At 42.4% G+C, this 24,280-nt stretch overlaps 1 protein-coding gene across 1 annotated transcript; it reads right to left on the bottom strand.

The window, feature by feature from the left end:
• Positions 1–701: 701 nt before the first annotated feature.
• Positions 702–24,029, bottom strand: hsd17b12a (hydroxysteroid (17-beta) dehydrogenase 12a). The gene is made up of 11 exons (XM_032589558.1): positions 23,679–24,029; positions 12,485–12,531; positions 11,617–11,692; positions 8,741–8,848; positions 7,277–7,341; positions 7,077–7,121; positions 6,655–6,689; positions 5,793–5,874; positions 4,868–4,933; positions 3,780–3,929; positions 702–2,027 (listed from the first exon to the last, which is right to left on the bottom strand). Exons 1-11 carry the CDS (start codon positions 23,854–23,856, stop codon positions 1,887–1,889), a joined length of 993 nt encoding a protein of 330 aa, XP_032445449.1. The 5' UTR covers positions 23,857–24,029; the 3' UTR covers positions 702–1,886.
• Positions 24,030–24,280: the final 251 nt, after the last annotated feature.

The following is a 24,280-nucleotide window of genomic DNA, read 5'->3' as shown; positions in this document are numbered from 1 at the left end:
ATCCGACTACTTCTGACCACCTTCATTCTGGTTTAGAGCAAATCTCATTGCGATTTAAAAATTTTAAATCCAAATGTAACGTAGAGCCCAGATTGTTCAGCAAAGCATTCACTCATCTCCAACTCTTAAGCACTGAATGGTAGGAGACAGACAATTTGAGAGAAAAATAAATAAAGCTTCTCTGCCTTCTCCCACCACCAACTAGAAACAACCAACCCACCAATCAGAGCCAGGAGGCGGTGTTAGCGCTGTCGATCTCACCTGGTGCCCTCACCCTCTTTACTTGCCCTCTGCTAGAGCTTTTCCCTGTCAGCCAATAGTGAATGCTAAGGCTAGTTAGCATAGCCACCGATGAGGGCAGATAAACAGTTTTCCTATAAAGGTAAGTTGTTTCTCACCATTAATACATTTATCAGCAAGTGCATGAGGTTGATTGACAGCGCTAAGACCCTCCTCATGGCCCTGATTGGTTGTTTTTGACCAGCAGCTGTGCATTTCATCCCACAGCATTAGTAAGGTCAAGGAGGAGATTGACCTATTCATAGATTACCTGTCTCAACATACTTTCACTCCATGGTGACAGTTTTAACAAATATGTATAAAAACATTCTGGATAAAAGCTGCATACTTTAGCTTTAATGACAAGTAGTACAAAACATGTCTAATTTAAACATGCTCATACACACAAAACAACACAGAGCTTATTCTGCCAAAGTTTTTTTTTATTAACAAACGGTAGAAAAGATAAGCAGAATTAATACATTTTACATTTGGAACTCTATTTGTAAGGCATATAAAAGACTAGAAAAAAAAATTCACAAGAATACCACAAGAGGTCCAGGTCAGACCACATCATATGGAGTATTGCAGCAGGCATCAAGTATATATAATAAAAAACAAAACAAAACACTTGCATCGTTTGTTTTTGAAAATGTAACACTTTGTGGCATCTGAACTAATCAATCGTAAAAAAAAAATCGCAGATGAAAAGCTGATGATGCTACAACCTTAGTTTGGTGATATTAAAAAACTCCAATTAAATATTTGCTCAGCATTTAACAGAGGGATCTGTCAATATTAGAGCCATTCCGATACATTAAAGAAAACTACCAAAAATAACAGTCAAGTGATTGGGAGAAAAAAAGAAAAGAGTTCACTATTCCCATTTAAGATCCTGTCATGATAAATCAAAGCAACCACACCGTCACTGAATCCAACCGTTTCTAGCAATATTACAAGAAAAGAAACTAAGAATTTGAATAGACTAGCATGGAAAAGGCGACACGTCAGTACAAATACAACCCACCACAGTGACACTTTAAATAGTCTGCAAGACACAAGATCAGCAAACAAAAAAAAAGAAGAAAAAACAGGGGGAATGTAAGCAGAGTAAGAAAAAAACAGGAATAATAAAAGCAGAAACTGCCTGTTTTTTTTTTTTATATATATCTTACATTAGTAAAGAGAACTAGGTTCAACGCTGGTGCTGCAGATTTTGTGTTTTACATGTGCATCTTACAAATAGACAATAAATAAGTATATATATAAAAAATATGCCCATCACCATTTTTCACTGCCTAATATAGCAGCGTTTGGTCTTCGATTTGCTTTGTTATTTTTCACCGTTAGTGTCGATGACCAAAAAAAGAAAAAACAAACTAGCACTTTATACCACACAACTTCCTGAATTCTTTGGCCACACCTACCCAGACAGACATCAGGGGCAGATTATCGCAGATTTAAGTCTGCTGTGCACGTTTACTCAAGGCACAAAACGGGTTACATTTCAAGGCAGCTCCAGAGGATGGAAGCACACCAACGTACTTCCTTACGCACAGTCTCGGCCGAAAAAGGAGCGGCTGCCTGTGTCGCCTGCGGCCTTGCCGTTATTCAGTTTTCAGACTGGCTCCGTTCCTTTGCTCCCGCAGCTTCCTCCTGTGCAGGTATCCTGTGCGCTGAAGGCGGTTCATTCTGGCCCCCAGGAAGATTACGATGCTGCTCGGCACCAGCCGGGTGGTCACCCAACCCTGCAAGCAGGAGACATGCGTTTAACACAGACACGCAACATTAAACTTTGGAGTCAAATATAGACTAATTTTATTTTTTATTTATCAGATTAATCACACTCTACCGTTGTGATTAACAAGCTTGAAGTATAAATGTGCACAGAGTTGTGGTTCTTGCAGGAATGGTACCCGGGGCAAGCCCCTCCTTCTGACACTCTCCAACTAATTATCTGGTGTTTTATTTATTTTTTGTATTAGAAAGCAGATTATGTAGTCTCCTGGGACTCAACAACTATGGGAAACTTACTCTACTACACATGCATGCTAGTAGTAGCAAACTTATTCACAGGAAAACTAAAAGGTTTCATTTTCTAGTTCTTCGGTGCCCCACTCCTTTATGATGCCGCCCCGAGCAAATGCCCATACAGCCCATATCAAAGCCACCACCGTATGCACATTTTCCACAAAAATGTTGAAGAAAATCTTTATTTTCTCAATCCAAGCATTCCTGAAGATTGTCAGTTTTCCAGGTCTTTATCTCCAGGAAGGTTTAAGGAAAGTCATTTTGTTTTAAGAGTCGTCATAGAAACGTGCTTCTCCATGGGGCCTCTGTGATGAGGCGACAGTCGCTTGTCCTCGTCCAGCCGAGCGATTGATGTAATTCGTGCATGTGAAATTCAAGCTCGTACAAGTAGATGTGCAAACGTGGGCTGGCAACGAAAAATTTTTAACTTCTGTTGCATAAAACTTTCCGCTTTTGCCGTTTGTTGCTCCCCATGTGTTGAGCCTATAATGCGCTGCTGTGAACTAGGTGGGAGAAAGGCTTTAAGGCCAAAACAGGTAGTTCCATTCATTTGAGCTATGTAATAACACATTAAAATGTTCAGATTAATTGTATGCATTAACTTTGACAGTCCTCTAAAAAATGCATCAAGATTCTGGCAAAGTTGGTGGTTAATTTAATTTGACTGGTTTTGTTGCACAAGCTGTACTTTTCATTATGACAGACGTTTCAATAAGGGTAAAATCTAGAATATTCCAGAAGCTTGATAGACTGCTTTGATTTCTTTCAATGTGCTGTTGGAACACCCATCTGTGTCCAAATCTGAAACATTTCACCCAAACCGTCAGACTCGGAAGCAAGGTAATCGGACAATTTGTACAGGAAGCACCACGGTGCATGAGTTGAAGACGGCTACACATCCAAACGCACTGTGCCGATGCAAAAAGAAGACAACCATCTTAAAATTTTTCAGCTTCACCTTCAACCACGTCTACAAAAAAATGATTTCAAAAGTCACACCCAAACTTATTTCGTAATGGGTAAAGCAGGCCAATATTAGGATCCCGGACAAGCCCCCACATCAACACCAAAGAAAATGTATTTACTCTGCTAAATACAAGGGCTGTGTGTGAGGAAACCAACTTAAACCACCATTTTTGATAAAGAGCATGGTCAAATATCCAGCTATGACTAAGCCAGAAGCTGGTTGATGGCAACAAAAAGTTTCCCCAAATATAAAGGACTTGAACGTGAAGAGATTTGAACTTTTACACTTGAATTTAGATTTTCAAAAGCCATTGAAGTGGCTTGTGTTCATCCTGGGCAAATATTTTTAATCCATCCTAATAAGGTCCAGAAATTAATTAAACGAATGCCAAACACAGAGTAGAGGAAAAAAGTATTTTCAAGCTTTACACTGAACAACAGTAATTTTAACTTAGGTATTCTCTTTCAATAACTGTAAATAGATACTTTTTTGTTTTCCATACCATGACAGCGTGGGGGAAGTAGCCGTTAGTCTGGCTCTGCAGACCCACAGTGTTGAGCTCAGCTGCTACGTAGCGCTCTGGGGTGGGCTTATCCAGGGTGGGCTTCCTGATGCGGGTCATTTTGGTTACCACAAAGAAGGGAAGCACACTCTTTAAAAGAAATAAAAGAGAAAAGACAGAATTACAGCACATAAAAATGCAGTTCAACTTAAAATATCTCTTGTAACATCACACTTATGAACACTTTGGCCACAAGGTGGCATAAGTGCACCAGAGTGCTGAACAGAAAAGCCCAGTCTTATGTGAAGCATGTTTCCATCACCAACTATGTCTTCAGCTAAATTTGGCTCTTGGTTCCCCAGAGCCAAATTTAGGCCCGTCACAAGAAATCAACCACATGATAAATTAATGATAAATTTGCATGATTTATCGTTGCGCTTTTCTCTCCGTCTCTTTCTACCGAACACAGGCCGTCAAAAGTCTTCAGTCTGGTGATTTGGTCGCAAATGGACTTTATTTTTTTAAAGGACAATTTTGTTTACAGATTAATTTTATTTGTCATTTGTTTTGTTTACTTACTTTGGCTAAAATGTCTTCCAGTTTCAGAGTTAAATGTACAGAAGAAGGTTTATTGATCTTTGAGAACGTGTTCTTGGATTACTATCACTATTATTATTATTATTATTATATTACCTGAAAATGGTCCTCAGAAAAAGTTCGTTGCAATAACTTGAGGGACGATTTATTGTCCAGCAAAAACTTATGACATTTATTATCATTTTTAGTCAAAAAACAAAAAAAATAGATACACTTTATTTCAGAGGAAGGACTTTAAAAAGCTGCACATTTTAAGTCTCCTTCAATCTTATCACATAAGGGATTAGGAGTTGTGGATCAAAATTCAAGAAGGAATCAAAATTCTTTACTGCTGTAATGTCTACCGGTTTCTCAGCTCCATACATCAACATTTTACATCAAAACTGCCTGGGCATGGCGTACTCATAAAAAAAACAACAAAAAAACCAAACAAAAAGTACAGTGCAAGATGAAGTAATGACCCAGTCTCAGCAGACGAGGCCCAAACCAACCTGAATGATGATGCCCTGCCGTCTGTACTCCTCGTGAAGGCCGCGGGAGAAGAAGTCCACAAACGCCTGCCAACGGAGGCGTAAAATACAGTCAAGCTTTTCATCAGCAATAAAAAGTCACAGAGAAGAAGGAGCCATTTTGAACGTATGGCACTAAAAATACCCATGAGACATCGCCGTGCCGAATGCTGCCGAGTGGTCGGTTTGACCTTAGTGTGGTTTTAAGTTAACTTTTATCAAAGGGAGAGTGCAAAATAAGTCCATCATTATGGTCGTTTCTTTTTTTTTAAACTCAGACATTGTTTTTGTCTGGAGATTTTAACCTAAAGTAAGTTGCAACACGTTTCACCATAAAGACTCTACATCAGTTTGCAGAAGCAGCTACTGTTTTAAGCGACCTACCTCTACTTATGCAAAATTTGTTGGTATCCATGGTAGAAAAATGTGCAAAAAGTCCCAAAATAAATGTCTTTGTACCAAAGCATCTCACTGAACAAGTTCAGGCTGATCAGACTTGACTGCTAAAGGGATATTGATAAGCCACCGCGAGGTACAATGTGCGTAAAACTTTGTCGTTATTCCACTAATGTCGCCAAAAAATTTTTTACAATTGCACTGTGTCCATTAAATAAATGGAATAAAAAAAAATCACACTTTAATAAGTTTGTTCATGCGATAAGCCACTAAAACCACGACATGATCTCCAAACTGCTTCCTGTCGTGGGTTGTGCCAGTGGCCACATCCGATTACCGATCATCAGACTCGTGTGATATTTTCGCTCCGGTAAATGAATGCACACCAAAGGAAGTCTGGATATTATTATGTTTTTGTTTTAGTGTGACATAATTTTACTGCTGCATCAGGTGATTTTTATGATTTCACATCCTTACCAGAGGTGCCGACAGCAACGGGTTAAGCGCATACCTTGGTTGCAGAGTAGACTGTGAGCAGCGGGACGGGGTACATGCCGCTGGCAGAGGAGATGTTGAGGATGACGCCTTTGGATCTGAGAGAGAAACAAAAGCTCAATCAGTAAATTCGGGAAGAGCAGAACAACAAAAAGAACAATAAATACTCAGAATGAGCAGAACTTTTAGAAGGTGGAGCGGAGAATAAAGTCTGAAAATGCAAACATTTCCCCTCTATTTCTATAATAAATTACACCTAAATTCTAGATATTTTCAGACTGTAGGAATCCAGCAGAGCACAGATAAAACAGAAAGCATTCTGTGCATCACATTTCTTCCTCAGAAGCAAACTTCTTTCTTAATACATTTTGATAATTATGGCAAATTCCACAGAAAGTTAATCCTGCACACATGCACACAGAGAGAGACAGGGGATGGCAGTGCCCTGTGTGCGTTGCCATGGCAGCCTGTTGCTGCAGTGACGTAGTGAAGACGCTACAGCCTCAGCCTCACACGGCACCAAATGTGCCTCCGTTTCCATTGGCCGGCGGGAATCACATGGGAACGGAGCAGCCAATCGGGTGGGAAGAGCACTTTGTGTGAATTGAAAGCTTGTCAGCATTGGAACAAAGGAGGAGAAGGAAAGAGATGCAGTGATGGAGAAAGAAGAAGAAGAAGAAACAAAACTAATTTCTCATCCCACTTCCTAATGAAAAGTGTCTGGTTTATATATAAATATATATAAACAGCATTCCTCTCAGAAGATGATAATTATTTGTGGCGATCCTAGCTGAGGTGTGTGTGCCTCACTCCACCACTCAGCACTCTGCTGTTTGACTGCAGTCATGTCGCAAAACATGGAAGCCCCAACAACTCACCTCTCTACCATTTTGGGCAGCACCAGGCGAGTCATCTAGAAAACAAAACAAAAAGAAACACAATAAGTTCAGTCGGTATTAATAACTGCAAACAAACAATAGCAGGAGAAAAAAGATGAAAAGAAAAAGAAAAGGATTAAAAGTAGCAGGGTGAGAGATGGACAGAAAAAAACAAAACAGCAGAGAGAAAGCGTTGCGTGGGTGGCGAGCACAGACAGCGATGGTGTAGTCCACCGTTGCTTTGGGAACAACTGAGACACTGCAGGTACCACGGTGGGAAGAACAAGAGGAGGAGGGGGGGGGAAAGTAGAAGAAAAGGAAAGTATGGAAGGTAAAAGCAACAGGCTGGCTTTGGGTCACGGCACTGATGGACAATTTGCAGTTATTAGCAAAAGAAAAGAAAAATGGAGCAGAATCCTCACCTGGCACACAGAGGTCATGTTGACGTTGATGGTGTTTGTGATGAACTGAAACGCAGAGAAAGTATGTTCAGATTCAGAGTTTAATAATAATAAAGTTTAATAATTAAAGAGGTATTTGTTTAAAGAGAAGAAAAAAAAAAAAAAAAGACTCGATTTCAGGATATTCCCCCCACCCCCACCAGTAAAACAGATTTACTCACATTTTCCAGATCAGGAATGTGGAGGTAGTACTCAGGGTAGGGGTAGGAAACACCTACATTATTAACTGTTGACAGAAAGAGCGGAGGGAGAGGAAAATTAATCCACTGTTTTCATAAAACATGTTAGAGCTTCAGAGTTTAAAAAAAAAAAAGAAGAAGAAATAAATCATCTCCATCAACCACAAGGTGGCAGCAAAAGCCAGCAAGCACAGGGAAGGGATTCACAAAACGGCAGACAGCCACACCTTGCAACCAGTGGAGCAAAACTGGTATCATAAAAAGAACAAAGAGTTCCTTAAATGTTCAGCTGAAGAGTGCAGCGTGAACTCTGTAGATGTACGGCCAACGTCACCGTTTGGCGCACGCACACACACACACACACACACACACCCCTCCCTGACCCCGGGGATGTTGTTAAAGCGACAGAAAAATAAAGATTTGTTGAAATGTTTCTGAATGACTTCAAGAAGTAGTGCAGTTTTTTTTGTCCCCCCCCGTAAAAACATGCAAAAAAGTAAGTATGAGATTTTATGTCTCTGGTCAAACGGTCATAATACCCGATTGAGAGGGTATGGATGGAAGAAGACATGGTACACCATGACACAAATAAACCGATCCAAAGTCAAACTACAAAAGATGTCCCATTTATGCAATTTCAAGACAATTCCATCTCCTCATTCAGCAACATTCACAATGTAACCAACAGCATAAAACACAAACCCCAAAGTTTACAATAGTAAAGCTAAGCTAAGCTTCTCTCTGTGGAACATGTCAGGCTCCAACACTTTATGAAGATTTAACGAAATCTAAAAAGAGATTCTCAACTTTTTCCAATTGTATTTTTTGGTTTTACGGGAGACGTTTTAATCTCTGGCATCTCTCTGGGATTCCCGCAGGTCATAATGTCAAAATTATACACTTTTCCAGATTCAATCGTCTCGATTTTGAGTTTCCGCCACATCAGCTAGGAGACTTGCGATTAGGCTTAGAAAGAATATTTCTAAAGAATCATGACACGCAGGCTAAAAGAAGAGGATTTGCTTCTGCAGGATTCGAAGGCGTTTCATAAAAACAACAAAAGGACTTGAGGGATTTTCTCCATGTATGCATCAAAGATCGGATCCCCAACCTTCATCCGATTTGTATAAAAGCGGCAAACACAGATCAAATAACATGGTTGGTGCGTTGCTAGAGGGAGTTTTTTTTGATGAACTTGAAGGGAAGACATTAAAAGTACAGAATTTCCTTGGCTGGACATCTGAATCTGTGACCATTAAATACAGATTTTCAAAATTATCCATTTGGGATCCAGGATGTAATCATTAATAAAAAAAAAAGAAAACATAATTGAAAAGGAGAGTTAAGGAAAGTTACACGAAGCAGGATAAATATCGACAGATACTGCACTATGAGAGTAAATTGACACGGAGAAATAAATGAGGAACAAAACAAATCAGCTCTTACCAAGAACCCCAATCTCCAGATCAGCCAGTCCTTCCTCAATTTTGGAGTAAATATCCAGTCTGCAAAAGTCGACAGCGATCGTCCTGGTCTCCACCTTAAACTGCTCCTCTGTGAGAGGAAAACAAGAGTTCATTTGTTTCTCAGTAACAATTACGCAGAAAGGTGAGAGTTTTTTTTTTTTGTTCTCAAGAGGAAAACAAATAAAATAAAAATAAGATGGTTAAAACAGTGCATGTTTAAAGTCCCAAGTTCCCTAAATTAGACCCAACAGGATGTTCCTGTTACAAGATTTGTTCCCAGTCAGTGTCGGACATGAACTGAAGAGGGCGCTGTGCACCAACAAACTAGAGTGGTTGTCTTCTTCGACCCCCTCTGCCTTATGTTTGAAGCGTCTGCTGCAGTTACAACCCATTGTCCAAAGACTCGTTTAGCAGAGGAAGAACCTCAAACATGAGCTCAGTCAGAGTCGGCTTACGCTCTACAGATCTGGATCCAGAAAAAAAATAAATAAATTTTTTTAACAAAAGACAAAGTATAAAAAGTGTGAGAGAGTTCAACTACAACAACAACTTAAGGGTGGACTACAACGTATAAAGTCTGAAACGTCCGGCTGACTTTGACAAAAGTAGTAAGAGCCTCCTGCATGTTGAAGACGACAAAGATCAGGGACGAAAACAGAAACTCCCATGGTGACTTTGTGAGACTGTATAGAAGAAACTGAGATTGAAATAAGTCTGCGTGGAACATGGCGGAAAAAAACCCCAAACGCACAAAAAAACAATCACAGGCGGGACAGGGAGGGTTGCCAGGTTACGTGTCAGGCAGGTTGGGTTTCTCAGGCTAATCGTGAGGAGCCGCTCCTCGCTCGTGACTACCCATCAGCCCCCTCTGTCGATTGGAGGCACGACAGGGGGAAACCGCGCTGTGGGAAATTGTCAGAAACGGATGGGAATAAGACGGCGAGTCGCCGAGAGAGGGCACCGTTGACGGAGGGACGGGGCACGCTCGTCATGCAGCCAAAATCTGGACAGAGAGCAGAGAGGTGGACAGATCCCCATCGCAGGCAGGAGGAAATGTGAACACAGAAACAAGTTGGTGCAGTTTCTCGAAGCAGGGCGGATATTAATCCCTTCTTCCCTCTGAACAAAGAGGAAGTAAAACAACAGGTTTGTGTACGCAACCATTTCATCACCAGTCGAGTTGTGCAATGCAAAGAACTTGTGTGATTTTTAATGTGCCACAGCTGTGGCACATTATTCCGTGAAAGGCGAGCCACTCTTAAAAAAAAAAAACAAAAAACGATAGCTTCCTCCCCTTTCCTCTTCAGTACCACGCTAACAGTTGCTAGATAATCTTCCTGTGACTTGTGGAGCCCCAGAACCGTTTTCAGCATCAGTTAGGTGTCAAGAGGAATAAGGTGTTTTCACACCTGATAGTCTCATAGTAGCGTTGGTTGGATCTGGGGTCAAAAGTGCAACATTTGCTTTCACACCGTTCAAAGGTTTTGGTTAATCTGGCAGTGCAAACTGTTCACTCCCTCACCTGTGGCGGCGCTGCACCAAGAACTACTGAAGCAAATGACACAAAAAAACACTCTGAAGACGACGCTGAACGCAACTTCTTCACAGAAAGGAGTCGTGTCAGATTTTAGCGGTTGTGGAATTTCTCTTGGGCCTGGTGAAAGACCACCAGCCACGTCTACCTCCAGAGGTAAGCCCACACGTTTGAGTTGGTTGCAATTACCCAGAAAGCCCTGCGCCGCAGCCCGCTTCCTGCTATTGAAGTGGTCTTCGTTCACATATGCATTCAAACCGCACCAGAGTTTACTTCAAGTGTACTGAGACCAAGGTTTTTTTAGGTTTGTACTTTAGGTCTGCATCAGAGTGCAATTACACGTTCACACCTCCTCAAACCAACTGGATTGTCTATGCAAGTGAACCAGAGTTCCTTTGAAGTGGAACAAACAAGGCTGTTTGTGAATGAACCTTAAGAAGCTATCAAAGAGACAAATGTTGTTTTTATGACCTGCCAGGTAGCCAGAGCATGACTGATGGCAGATAACAGCCTCAGAATCAAGTTGCTGTTTTGTCACTTTAAGCTTTTCACTTCCGTCGGTACATTTTTGAAACTGGAGTACGTGATGAATGATGGTTTAATACGCCGATCATTTTGAAAACATCAACCTTTTATGTCTGGTCCACTCCCCTACTCCAACGTCTCTCTGACCGGCTTTTTAATTCTATAGTGAAAATAGAGATTTAAGGAGGAGCAGCAAAAACAAATGAGGTGGATTAGCAGTGCTTGCTAACAACTGATGGCATCCAGTACATATTGCTGTTACTCTGTCATTTCTGAAGACTGAGCTGTTAGCATTTCATGAGAGTCATGAGAAGGTCATATAGTCTTCAGTCAGAGGCTTCTTCAGCTTTGTTGCAAGACTCAGTGCTACCGGAGATCGTTCCATCCACAGCAGCTCTCTAGAGATACTTGGATTATCGGAGTTGCAACAACATTTAATTTCCATTTGGGATAAATAAAGCATCTTTGAATTATGATCATTAAAAGCATGGAGGTTAGAAAACAAATCTCTAAAAATAGATCTCTGAAATAGTTAAGCAGACAGCTCAAAAAGACTGAAATCAGCCAGAACATCCTGAGCAATCTCTACCCTCCCTGTTTGGAATCCAATAATCTATTCTGCTAAAAATACATTTCAAAGTTTTAACGGAACAAATGTCAGAAATCTATTTTCGACATCTGACAAACTGGGGAAGCAGTGCAGACGTGCAGAGCGTCACCTCGCTCACACGTCCAGCTCCCAGGCCCAAACAGAAACCAGCCGCCAAACAATCAGCTTCATTCGGGTCAACACTTACCAAGTGACCTGGCGACGTCATCCAGCTTCTCTTGGGAGCGACTGATCAACATCATGGCAAACCCTCGACGAGCCAACTGCAAGTCAGAGAGAAGAAACCGGAATGATGATGATGATGATGATGATGAAGAACAGGTAGTTTTATTACTGATGGTGGGTACAGAGGTGGTCAAATGCTCAACATGCTTTTATTGTAGAATAGCTGAGAGGTTAAAGAGGTGAGAGACTGCCTTTTTGTAAATGGACACTATAAAAAAAAAGAAGAAAAAAAAAAGGTACCAATCTCATCTGAGGTGCAAACAGCCAAAGGTGCATTAATAAAAATTAAAAAAAAAGATCAAAATCATATTAGACTTGACTGGCTCAGATCGAAAAGCCCAAAACTTAGACTGCATTTAAAGTTCTGCCCTTTAGATTTATCACTAAAGGATCTATATATTAAATCAAATAAAGATAAGGGACATACGCTTGGATGGTTCCAATCCTTTTTTTAAAAAAATTGTATGTAGTGAAGATAAAGTAATCAAGAAACACCTCCACATATTTTCTTCTTGCGCACATCATAGCATCATCCTTAGAATTAAAAATATCAGAAACGACCGGTCAGACCTACACAACAAAAACCAGCAATAGCTAGGAAACAACCAAATCTGTGCAGCTTTTGGATGTAGGATTTATTATTATTATTATTGTTATTATCATCATATTTGGGTGCAACAAGTCTGTGTGCGCTTAGATATGCCTGCACACTCTCTCCCTACTGTGACCTGTGAGTGAACAGAGTATGTGCATGAATCTCAGATTTTCCAAGAAAGGAAAAAAAACAAACAAACAAACAAAAAAAAAACAGTAGGCACAGGGAGCCTCACCTCCTCCGCGTAGGACTTCCCGATGCCGTCCGTGGCTCCCGTCACAACTGGGGAGAAACGAGAGGAAACGAAGCGAGAGGTCAGTGGAGGTTAAAGTTGACAAGCTCACAGTACGACTCTGACCAAGGTGATATCAAGAGTCTCAAAGCTGGGACTTAAAATATTTCAACTGAAATCACAATTTCTAAGTGTGACAAATATAAGCCAACCGTTACAATGACTCAGTCACGCTTCAGTGCAGGAAGAAAAAAACAACAACGACAACTAGTGACTGAATTTCCTCTCGATGAGGCAGTCGCAAATCAGATCTTTGTTCAAACAAAAGTTACAACCCAGCAGCAGGTTTAGCCACTTGCATCAGTCAACGCCTCGTTATGGAGTCAAGCCAGAAGATCTTACTGTGCAAAAAGACAGTCGACGCAAATTCAGTTGAACACACCCTGCAATAAAATTCATCTGCTGGGGAAAATGGGTTAGATATGGAAAGTCTGTGCATCCAGATGTTGTAGAGGTGTTTCATTAAATCAGTCAATTTGAGCTTTTTTGTGTGTGTGTGTGTGTCAGGTTTGTTCTTCCCTCACTTACACTCCTGTCATGTCCTGAATAATACACATTTTCTTGTCATCCCCCCATTTTGTTCTCAGTTGGTTCATACTTTGTTCAAATAAATAAGAAAAATAAGACAGCAAGTAACCAGACAATATTTCTGCTTTTTAAATTGTAAACATATTGCTGACTTCAAAAATTGGGTAAAAAAAAAAAAATCTGCATCACACACACCGTCTCCATCAAAAAGGATGGAGACGGTGAGAAACCAAAAGAAGCCCTAGAGGAGGGGTGGGCAACTCAAGAGCCGGTCTCCTGCAACTTTTAGATGCATCTCTACTTCAACACACCTGAGTCAAATAATGAGGTCATTAGCAGGACTCTGGAGAACTTGACTGCACTTAGGAGGTGATTCAGCTGTTTAATTCAAGTGTGTTGGATCAGGGAGACATCTAAGAGTTGCAGGACACCGGCCCTCGAGGACCAGGATTGCCCACCCCTGCGCCCTAGAGGGTTGGTTTGAGGTTACAGATCGGATTGCTCTTTGCCAGCCTCATGAAGACGACATCTATACCATGGCTGAGCGTGTGGACGGCATGTACTTCTGTGTGAACACCATCCCCACCAGAAGAATGATAATAAAATAAAAAAACAGTGATCTAAAGAAACCGATAGAAAAAAAATAGAGCATCTAGAGAGCGAGACATGGAGTTACCGAGGAGCGTACCGAATCAGCTCAAAGTCAAGATCAGAGGGCGAAGAATCCTTCCTGTCCACAGCTTTCAACAACTCAGAAGGATCTTGGATTAACATGAGCTACAACAGCATTTAGCTTGGTATCAATAAAGTTTCTTTTTTTATTATTTTGAGCAAACCCTATACTTTGCTTTTTGTGACGTACTCGTCGATGCTCCCTAGTTCAGAAAACGAGCGGGGGACAAAAAGTACCGGTGGCAAGTCAAGTGTGGAGAAGAAAGGGTTTGGTAAAAGCAGCCGATTCTCGTAGAAGTCGACAGCAGGAAGGGCTGAGGAGACGGAGGCAGTAAGAGCTTCACCTTGTCAAGGGAAAAAAAAAAAAAAAAAGAAGAAGCTATTTTTAAACTTGTGCTGCCCATCGACCCCAACCAAACTCAATGATCAGAGAGCGCGGTCATGGAGTTTAGTGCTGCTTACAAGTGTACAAACGCATACACACGATATGTTGTAAAAACATCTATCTACATGTAAATATAAAAAGGTATTTAAAAGACATGAAATATAAAAAGATTTATGCAGGTAGAGGACATTCTCTTGCAAAAGGCTAAAAAAAAAAAGAAAAAAAAGGAAGATGACAGGGTGGGGGGTGTGGGGGAGATGCAGAGAGGAGGGGAGTGATGACGAACATGGAGAGGGAGGAAGGAGGGTGAAGTGGGGGTAGGGAGGGATCCTAGGGGTGGCTAAAAATAGAACTGGAGCAAAGCAAGAGAACAAAAGAGTGGAGATCTACAGAATGGAGATCAGAGCGGAGGAGAAGAGGGAGAAGAGAGAAAATGAGAGGAGCTGGAAAGAGAGAGCAAGAATCCCTGGTTATTTTTAAACCTCCACCCCCACCCTCCCTCCTCCTTTACCCCCCAATGTTAAGAATGAAACGCTCCCAGGCAGAAAAGCCTCAATGGGCTTGAACGGGTTGAACCAAATCTGGTTGAGGCTGCAGCTGCAGGTGGAGGAGGCTACAGATGCTGCAAAGAAAAATGGCTGAGGGGGAAGAGGGTGGTACCCCTGCCGACATGAAGGGAACGGGGGTTTGCAGCAATTAAAAAAACAAAAAAAAAGACAAACAAAAAAAAAAACGCTGGACATACTTTTATAGGAAAGAGAATCTGTCCAAGTGGAGGAAGACCCTCTGACAAACGGCAAGAAACTCCTTCAAGGAACTAAGTAAAAAAAAATCACATTTTTAACCAAAGTCTCAATGCATCAGAAACTCATTTCCCCCTTCCCTTTCCCCCCATAAAGTGGCAGTCAGGATGCACTGGACCGACTGGCGATCAGGTGCAAAAAGAAAAAGAAAAATGTTGCTCATTTTTGGGAATGGAGCAAGAATGCACCAAAATGCACGTACGGCAAAAATTAGCTTGAACCACGACACACGCACACTCACGTAGATGAGCAGTAACGCAGGAATGCTCTCCGACCTCAAACCAGTCCGTGTTGACCCGTTCGCTTCAGACTGACGTTCCTGTCAGACACGTCGTGCATTTTAGGAATGCGGTTTGTAATTTTCCAAGTGTGCGCTTCTAATAAAGAACCTCCACTGTGTAACTGTTTGTTTCTTTCCCCTTTACATGTAAATTAGATGTGATCTGCATGAAATAAATATTTCCCCCCTGAACATTTTTTTTTAAGGGTTAAAAGCAGGACCACACTGATACGGGTATTTATCCAACAGGCGGACAGTCGCCGTACATTGAAAATCTGCACCGCAGAAATTTTCCAGGAACTCAAATACGCGTCCCCACATTTCAAGATTAAACATCTTGATTTGTCACCTTTTAAACCCCGATTGCAGACAATTTAGCTGCTTTAACAGCAGGAGGGAATTACAGCGAAGGCGACACGGAGGCGATTTGCCCGGAGGAGTCGGGCAATAAAACACACATGCCGCTTATGTTTATTCACGCAACCAGTTTCTGAATGGCGAGCCTCCTCACATCCATTATATAATTTTCTCAATAAATATTGCCCAGCAACCGAGTTTGTCTCTGCTGCATTCGAGTCCTAAGAAATTCATCGCTGTAGAGAAAAAAATAAATAATAATAATAATAATAATAATAATAATATCACAAGCTCATTATGCATTTTCTTCATTATTAAAGCCCCCCCCTCCCCTCCCGTCTCCCACACCTCACGTGACCATCGCATGACATCAGTGACATGAAGCTCCAACGTAACAAAGGCGGTGTACGCAAGCCGCCATGTTTAGTGACAGCAGCACTGACGACAGCAGAGCGAGTGTGTGTGGGTGTGTGTGTGTGTGTGTGTAATGAGGGGGGCTGGCTGTTGCCTCGCTGTCCATGTTCTGCCACCCATACCCAGCACCTTCTGAAGGAAGCGCTCCCAACGTTGCAGGGATCCGGCGTGACCTGAAGGGGGCGCGTTTGCACTGCAGCTCAACACATTCAGGAGGTGTAAGACATCCCCCTACCCCCCCTCCCAGCCAGCCTTCTCCGTCTCCCCTCCTCTCGTTGCCCTCTCCTCCCTCCGCAGCCGAGCAGCCCCTGCCTGCAGCCCGCTCACTATTCTGACGGTCTAAAAAAAGCAGCCAGGGGAGTAAAAATAGCAGCGCCTGCACTGGCTAATACCAATCGGATCCCTCCCTCAACCTCCTCATCACCGCCGCCACCTGTCACCGTGGCCGCCACGCCGAGGAGGAGGAGGAGGAGGATGCTCGGTCCAGAGACTTCCACCCAACCCTGCATTACTGCTGCAAGCACAGAGGACAGGGACAACACCGGCGTTAGTGAAGCCGACTGCAAATAGGCTGCAGTCATCATGATGCTCAGCGTTACATAATCGGTCGGTACCCGTCCCCAAAAATAATAATAATACAACCTTAGGAGTGGACATTTATCGTATCATTTATCGTCTTAAGTTTCTTAGGATTTTGATTGATCGCGGTGACGATAAATTCCAATTAACGACGTGTTAAGTGGAATTTATCGGGACTTTTAAGAAGTCCCGAAACTGACCGTATCCTCAAGATTCTTACTTTTACGATTTTTCCCTTCAATGAGAGCATGAATAAATATGAAAAATATGATAAAAATATCTAGTTCCTGTGTACAAATCACACTTCTTTACAAATGGGGATGTTTCTCAAGAGCAATATATTTGTGGAGCCAGGATTGCTGTGCCATGCAGTCACCGAAAACAACAAAAAAGTAGTAATAAATAGTTCTTATCACTTTGTTACAAAACCACAAAATATGTCTTTAAGTCCATATCGCCCACCTCTTCTCGTCCTCCCCACCGTTCACATTCAAAATACAGAAATGGGCTGAAGGGGGAGGAGGAGGGAGGGGAGTCCAACCAAGACTAAAATAAATCTCTATCAGGCCAAAAGGAGACTGGAGTGAAGAGGGAAGGGAGGGAAATAACAGAACATGCACTTCAGAGCTGCTCAAGATAAAACCTGCATCTATTTTGGGGGAGAAGAGAACAATAAATAATTCAGTTTTTCTTCCTTACTAAAAGCAGCAACAACACATTCTCACTCCCGACTCGTCATATATTGACGAGTTGGGACGATTTCTGACCATGCGTCACATATTGACGCGAAGGGTACCCCGTTCGCGTCAATATGTGACGACTTGGGCAGGGTCCTTCAGCGTCACATGTTGACGATTTGGGTAGGTCACATGTTTTACGTGGATTATTGACGGGAAGGGTTCTCGCAACGGCTGCCGAACCTTCAAAACCCGACAATTTGGTTAGGTTTAGGGCAAAAATTACGGTAAGGCATAGGGTAAAAACCCTCGCGTCACATATTGACGCGGAAGGGGTACCCTGCGCATCAATATGTGACGAGGACGGACCGTCCGATGCGTCAATATATGACGAGTTGGGAGTGAGTGTAGCTCCAAAGTGACAATTACAAGCAGCCCTATTCATCTCTGCCTACTTGTTTTTATTTGTTTTAAAAACTTCATTATGGAGCAGGACTCCCAACACTTATTGTATGGAGAAAAAAGAAAAAAAAAAAAATCAAAAGCCGTCGTTTGTATTTTTTCAATCTCTTAATCCTGCAGCCAGAAAGCTTTAAAAGCCGGCCTCTATCACTAGTTAAAAGTTCAGCTATTTGAACCCAACGACAGCCCTCATGTTTATCTAGTGAGAAACATTTGGGCACAGCCTAGGTGATGTAATGCGATAACAGCGTAACTTCATACAGAACATTCCTACGAGAACGTCCTAGAAGAACTATCTGAAACTGAACGGACCACATTTTCTTCGGACAAGCAAGATGGCGTCAAGCCACGCTGGCGGTTCAAGCTTAAACTGCGTGACCGAGACGGTTGCACTGATGCACTTATCGCTTGAGAGGCGAGATAAACACACCAATATGGTAAGGAAATCGTGATTGCAAGTGGGGATGTGTTGCAATTCAATTTAATTCAGTTTCCACAGAGTTAGCAACTTTTATAAACCTTGAAAACAACAGGAACAACTTGTTTTCAGGTTTCCTTTCTCCAACACATGCAAACATTTCTCTTCCACTGTCCAGATGTTTTCCTTCAGACGGTAAGGTACATTTACACTGCAAACAAAAAGTAGAGCTAGTCGATGCAAGATATCGGTATTAATACAGAGTCGCCGCAGGCATCAGACCGACTTGGTAATATTGATATTTTGTATCGACTATCTCTACTCTCTTTGTTTGCAGCATAAATTTAAATTTAACTAACATAATATTTCAAATACTCAGTGTCAGATTCTTTTGAAATTTTATTTTAGTATGTTTCTCCCTCAACTCTCCTTCAAAGATTGTTTCAATTGACTCTCAAACGATAATATTTTGTACTTTTTTGTATCGTTACCATTTGTCATGTTAGTATATTTTTAGATCTTTGTTCAAATTCTGTCCTGGATTTGAATTTAAAAAAATATTTTTTTTAAAAATTCAAACCAAAAAATGCCTACAGATCAGAAGTTTAATGATATGTCAAACCCAACAATAATAATAAAAAGTGTCAGTATCGGCAATATGGGCTCTGTATTTATGATATCATAGTGCGTCTCTACAGCAAGCTATAGTTTCATTTCAAAAACAAGCACTTAAGAAAAGTAAAACCTAACCATGGAAAGAATTGCTTTAAACGTCACACTTTTGATGCTGGCATTCAGGAATGTCAAAGCAACCATTATAAAGGGGAAAAGTCAGTCTTTTTAAAATGATTAACCAAATGTAGGGGAATAAAGAAATGCTAAAAACCTACTATCATTATTACCAGCTGTGAGAGGGCTAAGAAAAAGAAAAAAAAAAAGAGACGGTGATGCAGAGAGAGATCACTTGAGGACGGAGAATGTGTGCGAAAGGTCAGAGGAGGACTCGAACCGGTCGCTGATTTCATTCACATGTGTGCCCATGGAAACCCCGATTCATAAAGTGTTTCCTTCAGTTAAAAACAGATGTCCGTGTTCTCAGAGCCGTCGTTTCTAAACTGGCATTGGAAACAAATAATGTTCCTATTATTGCCTTTATTGTCGGTTCGTGAGTTGTGCTGATGAATGGCTGCATCCTCCTTGCATAACAGACATTTTCTGAATAAACTGATGTCAGAGAGGAAGTTGGGGTGGAAGCGGAGCAGCGTCCCATCAGACTCCCATCCTCACACAGAGAAAAAAATTAAAAAAGCTTCCCTCGGTCTAAATTTATTTCCCCTCTAATGACGTTTTACAAGCAGGCAGCGGAGCAGACGCCACTGCTCGATTACATAATATGGCAAGCTGGAGTCTGACACTGGAGGAGAAAGGGAGGGGGAGCGAGGTAAGCCCAAGGAGTGCTGCAAATCTGACTAGAAAGATGCAAAAATGATTTGGAAAAAAAAACCCAACAAAAAAACGTTTTAACAGCTTAGAAAACTACACTAATATTTCCATTTTTGCAAAGTGAATCTGACTTGAGCATTGGGGGAAAGAAAAAAAGGGGGAAATACTTGGTGTGGAAGTCTAAATTCAGATAAAATCATTCAGATCTTCAGGATAAATTAAGTTCATCTTTCTTATGATTTGAGTTTATTGTGATTAAAAAAAAGGGTACAAAAAAGTACATGATGATAAATTACAGGTTAAAAACTCTCATGCAAAAAAAAAAGGATTTATAATATTAGAGATCAAGTTCCTCTTGTAAATTTGCATATTGAATTACTTCTTTTAATATGTAATTCAGTATTGAATTACATGAGGTTTTTTGTTAGTGGGGGAGTTACTGAAGCGGTTTTTCACCTCATTTGTATAATTATTGTACTCGTTTTTGTCCATAATTTACATTTGTGTCATTTTTATTTTGGAAGTAAACAGCTTAACCTTATCAAGAAGATACAGTCTGTTTTGTTTTTCTAATCAAGTGGACAACAAGGAAGGGGACGAGGGTGAATTGAGAGCGTCAAGCTCATGGCTTCATCATCAGTTAGGAAGCTACAGCCTGTCTATAAGAAGAGAGGCAGAGGAAATAGTTTTAATTCATGCTGCAATGCTCCTATTCTGCCACTAGGAGTCCCAGTCATCTGAATAGAAACTCCTGTGGAATCCCTGAGCTGCCCGTAAGAGCTGCAGAGATCCACACACACACACACGCACACACACACACACACAAACACAAGCTTCGGAGTTTTTTTTTTTTTTACCACTCCGTTTCTCAACAGAGACAAAAACCCGTCCCTGTTAAAAAACAAACAGAACACCTTTATAAGAAAGCATTCCTCATCGGACTCAAACCTGTCCAACCAGGAAATGCCAGTTACCATAACTACCAGGTAATCAGCCAAGTCAGCAAGATCTTTTGTTTCAGGCTTGAAATCAAAACAAGCAACTCCCCCCCCCCGACAATATGAACAACGCATTCTCACTCCCGACTCGTCATATATTGACGAGTTGGGACGGTTGGGACGAGTTCTGACCATGCGTCAATAGGGTCAATATGTGACGATTTGGGAAAGCGTCACATGTTGACGATTTTGGAAGGTTCCCTCAGCGTCACATGTTAACGCGTCGGGTACCCCCTTCGCGTCATTTTGACCTGCACAAGCGTCAATATGTGACGAGTAGCGAGTGAGAATGGGTTGAAATGAAATAATTTGTTGCCGATACTTGATTTTTATCACGATTTACGACCTCATCAGCAAATGTTCTTGAAGTACTGGCGGATTTCTCGCGTGGCTGCAGGAGTCAGCACCGTAGTTGCTCGTCTGCTGTAGAAACTTTGTGCTACAAACCGCTTCTAGCACAAACTGTGTTTTTTTGGGCACAAATTTGGACGGTGATTTGGGCCCAAATCACCGTCTTTGATTAAACAGACCCTCCACACCCTGACGGCTGCTGACGGAGTCGTACCTTAAAGCGGGCGAGTCAAACTCATTTTGGGCGACATGAAGCTCGGAGTGCGTTAAGAAAAGCAGCCATTACATTGTTGAAATACAGATATCTGCATTCCACGAGTACTTCGAAGAATTAAAACAATTATTTACCATTCTTTCACATCGACACAACTTGGCATTATATAAATAGAAACTGATTTGATCGATAAATATTTAAGCACAATTTGTTTTCTTGAAGGACCACATAAATGGTAATCGTGAGCCAAATTTGGCCCATGGGCCTCAAGTTTGACATGCAACTGTGAATAATATTAATGGGGGGGAGGGGGAGGGGTATAAATGGACAGCATAAAGCATCAAGGTAAGTTGAGCTGTGGTGGCTATGGGCTAAACCGGAAGTTGGCCCCCTTAACTCACTCCGCTTAGGGCCTCATAATTTCTTGGGTCGGCTCTGGCCACAAGACACTGCCATTACACGTGTTGCCAAAAACTCAACAGGACGCACACACATCTACACTTCTGTGGGATCCAAGATAAAGTCGACAGTTTAATAAGCACTGCTGGTTTTGTTCCATTTTCATCATTTCGTAACCAGATCAATGAGAAATTTACTTTAAGTAGGCCCCCAAATTAAGACTTTTAAGAGGCAATGCGAAGCTGAGCAGGACTTCAAACTTTTGTCTCATTAGATTAAGGGAAAACTACTTTAAAAAAAAAAAAAGAGCAATAAAAGTGACTCAGATTGAAACTTTTAAGTTGTTGAGTCACCCCCCCCCCCCCCGGTTGTGTTTCGGAAAAAGAAATACAAAAATCGCCACCGCCGGCTGAACTGGCTGCACAGGCGCATCAGGTCCAACCTGCTGAGAACAGCTCATCCATGGCGCACAGCTTACACACACACACACACACACACACCCACCCACACACACACACACACACACACACACACACACACACACACCCCCACACACACACACACACACACACACACACACACCCGTTCACCCTAAGACAGCCATCCTTTCAGCCGTTGCGATCGGCGACGAACGTCAGACTCGTCAGACTGGTGGCGGTCATTGGTTTCAGGGAGTGGCATGCAAACTTCACATGTTTCGCAAAAGAACATGCGTGGAAAAGTTAGGATGAAGGTAAATCCCCGCTGCGGCTGAAGGGGCCAGAGCCCTGAGTCATGCTCGATTCGCAGAAAACAAACACACACAAAAAAATGAATAAAAGGAGAAGAAGAGGGAAGAACTCTGCAGGAGGATCACAATTAATACGCATAATGAGTCACTTCTTGTTACGCAGCACGCAGGACAGAAACCTTTTGGTAAGAAGTTAGTGCCATACCTGAATATAAATGGCTTCCTTCTCTGGGTGGAGAAGAGAAGCGGGTGGAGGAGGGTGGGGTGATCAGAATCTGTAAGACCCAATTGATGACGATGAACAAGCATGATTCATCAGTGCAGCGGCATTCCTCCGCATACTCCGTCAGAGCCACCAGCGGGCGGGTGGGTTTGGGAGTGCATTAGTCATTCCTGAAGGGGCAAGAATTTATCTCCCCTCTTATAGAAGCAATTAAAATCATATAGACAACATTTTTAGAGGAGTTCGGAGAAGAATTGCGTCAGAATGGACAGTCATCCCAAATCACCAGGTTGTCCTTGGATGAAACCGGCAGAATACCAACATTATCCCGACGCCAAAGAGAAAGAATCCAAATAAATAAATAAATAAAAATTGCGCAGCAGTCTTCACCAGAGACTGGAGAAGTGGGTCAAAACCAAAGAGGGGCGACACCACTGCTCCCCACTGCTCCCAGTATAACAGAAACTCCACCGAGAGAATCCAGACGGAGTTCAAACATCCGAGCAGCATTTAAGGGTGAAGCGACTCCAAGATGATGAGGGACTGAAGACGCACGCGACAAAGACGATGGACCGACAACTTTAATGGGACACGTGTCAATCAAAAGCGTCGGAAACTCTCCAGTCGTGGGTAGCGTTTTTAACTACAAGGTACCTGGATTTGTCTCGCAGTCTGTGGCTCAGTGAAATTTATTGTCATAAAAAAAAAAAAAAAAAAAAGGTTGAGCGCTGACCCCCACACTGAAAAGTGCGCATAGCCTGCGCAATTTCGGCTCAAAAAAATGGGGCACCCGTTCCCCCCCAAACACACACAGACACACACCACTTTACCCCTCCACACGGCTCCATTTGGGGGTTGATTGGGAGCCAATTGAAGCCACATGGGTTTTTTTGTTTGTTTGTTTCCCCCCCAAAAAGTGGAGCAAATAAAACCCCAAAATCCTGTCAGTCAATTAGCAGCTCACCTGCGCCTGTTACGCAACACAAACCCTATCCTTGAAGTCAGTCACCCAAACCTCACACAACCTTCCCCTTCTCACCCCTCCGACATCAGGATGCAGCTTCTTTCTTCTTTTTTTTACAGAGGGCAAAGTGAAGTTTGTACCTTCCACTTTTTTTGGGGGGGGGTGGGCGTTTTGTGTGTCCGCCATGTAACTGGCAGGTGGAGAGGAGGAAGAGGTGATAATTGCTGAAACCCGACTCACCTGCCCATTTTCCCAGCCTCGGGGTGAGAAGCTGCCCGTTCCCCAGGATCCATATCCTAAAGCCGGTGAGCAGCCTGTAGAGCAGCCACAGCGCCAGGGAGGCCACGGTGAACGCGCCGACCCAGAAGAGAGGCGTCTCGGCCCGGCTCATCATCTCATCCACGCTATCCCGGTTCATGGCAGCGGCTTCTCGGTGACTCCGGCTTGTGTGTAGTGTGTATGTGAGTGTGTGTGTGCGTAATACTGGAGACCTCAATTTTTAGGCAATGTGCTCTAGTTTCCAAGCCACAACGTGAGAGAGAGAGTTCCTTTATAAGGAGGTTGTAGCATCACACACACACACACACACTCTCCTACCTCTCTCCCTCCTCCTTGCCCACACCCCCTCCTCCAACACTTGTCTAGCCTGATTTGAGGGTGCCACGCCCACTTCCGCTGCTCACCGGCTGCGGCAGGCGTCCCTCTTCCAGTCCGCCTCACCTCATTGGCTGATTCTCCACCTCAATCATCCCCCGGAGCTTTTCCTCATTCATTAGGTTTTTCTGTGTGGGGGAGGAAAAAAAAAAAGCCAGGGTGGGTTCAACTCGGAACCCGGAGCGGCG

The sequence above is a fragment of the Xiphophorus hellerii genome, chromosome 2, assembly GCF_003331165.1.
Source record: "Xiphophorus hellerii strain 12219 chromosome 2, Xiphophorus_hellerii-4.1, whole genome shotgun sequence".
In the NCBI taxonomy this organism is placed as follows: domain Eukaryota; kingdom Metazoa; phylum Chordata; class Actinopteri; order Cyprinodontiformes; family Poeciliidae; genus Xiphophorus; species Xiphophorus hellerii.
This window is presented reverse-complemented; position numbering and strand designations above follow the sequence as displayed.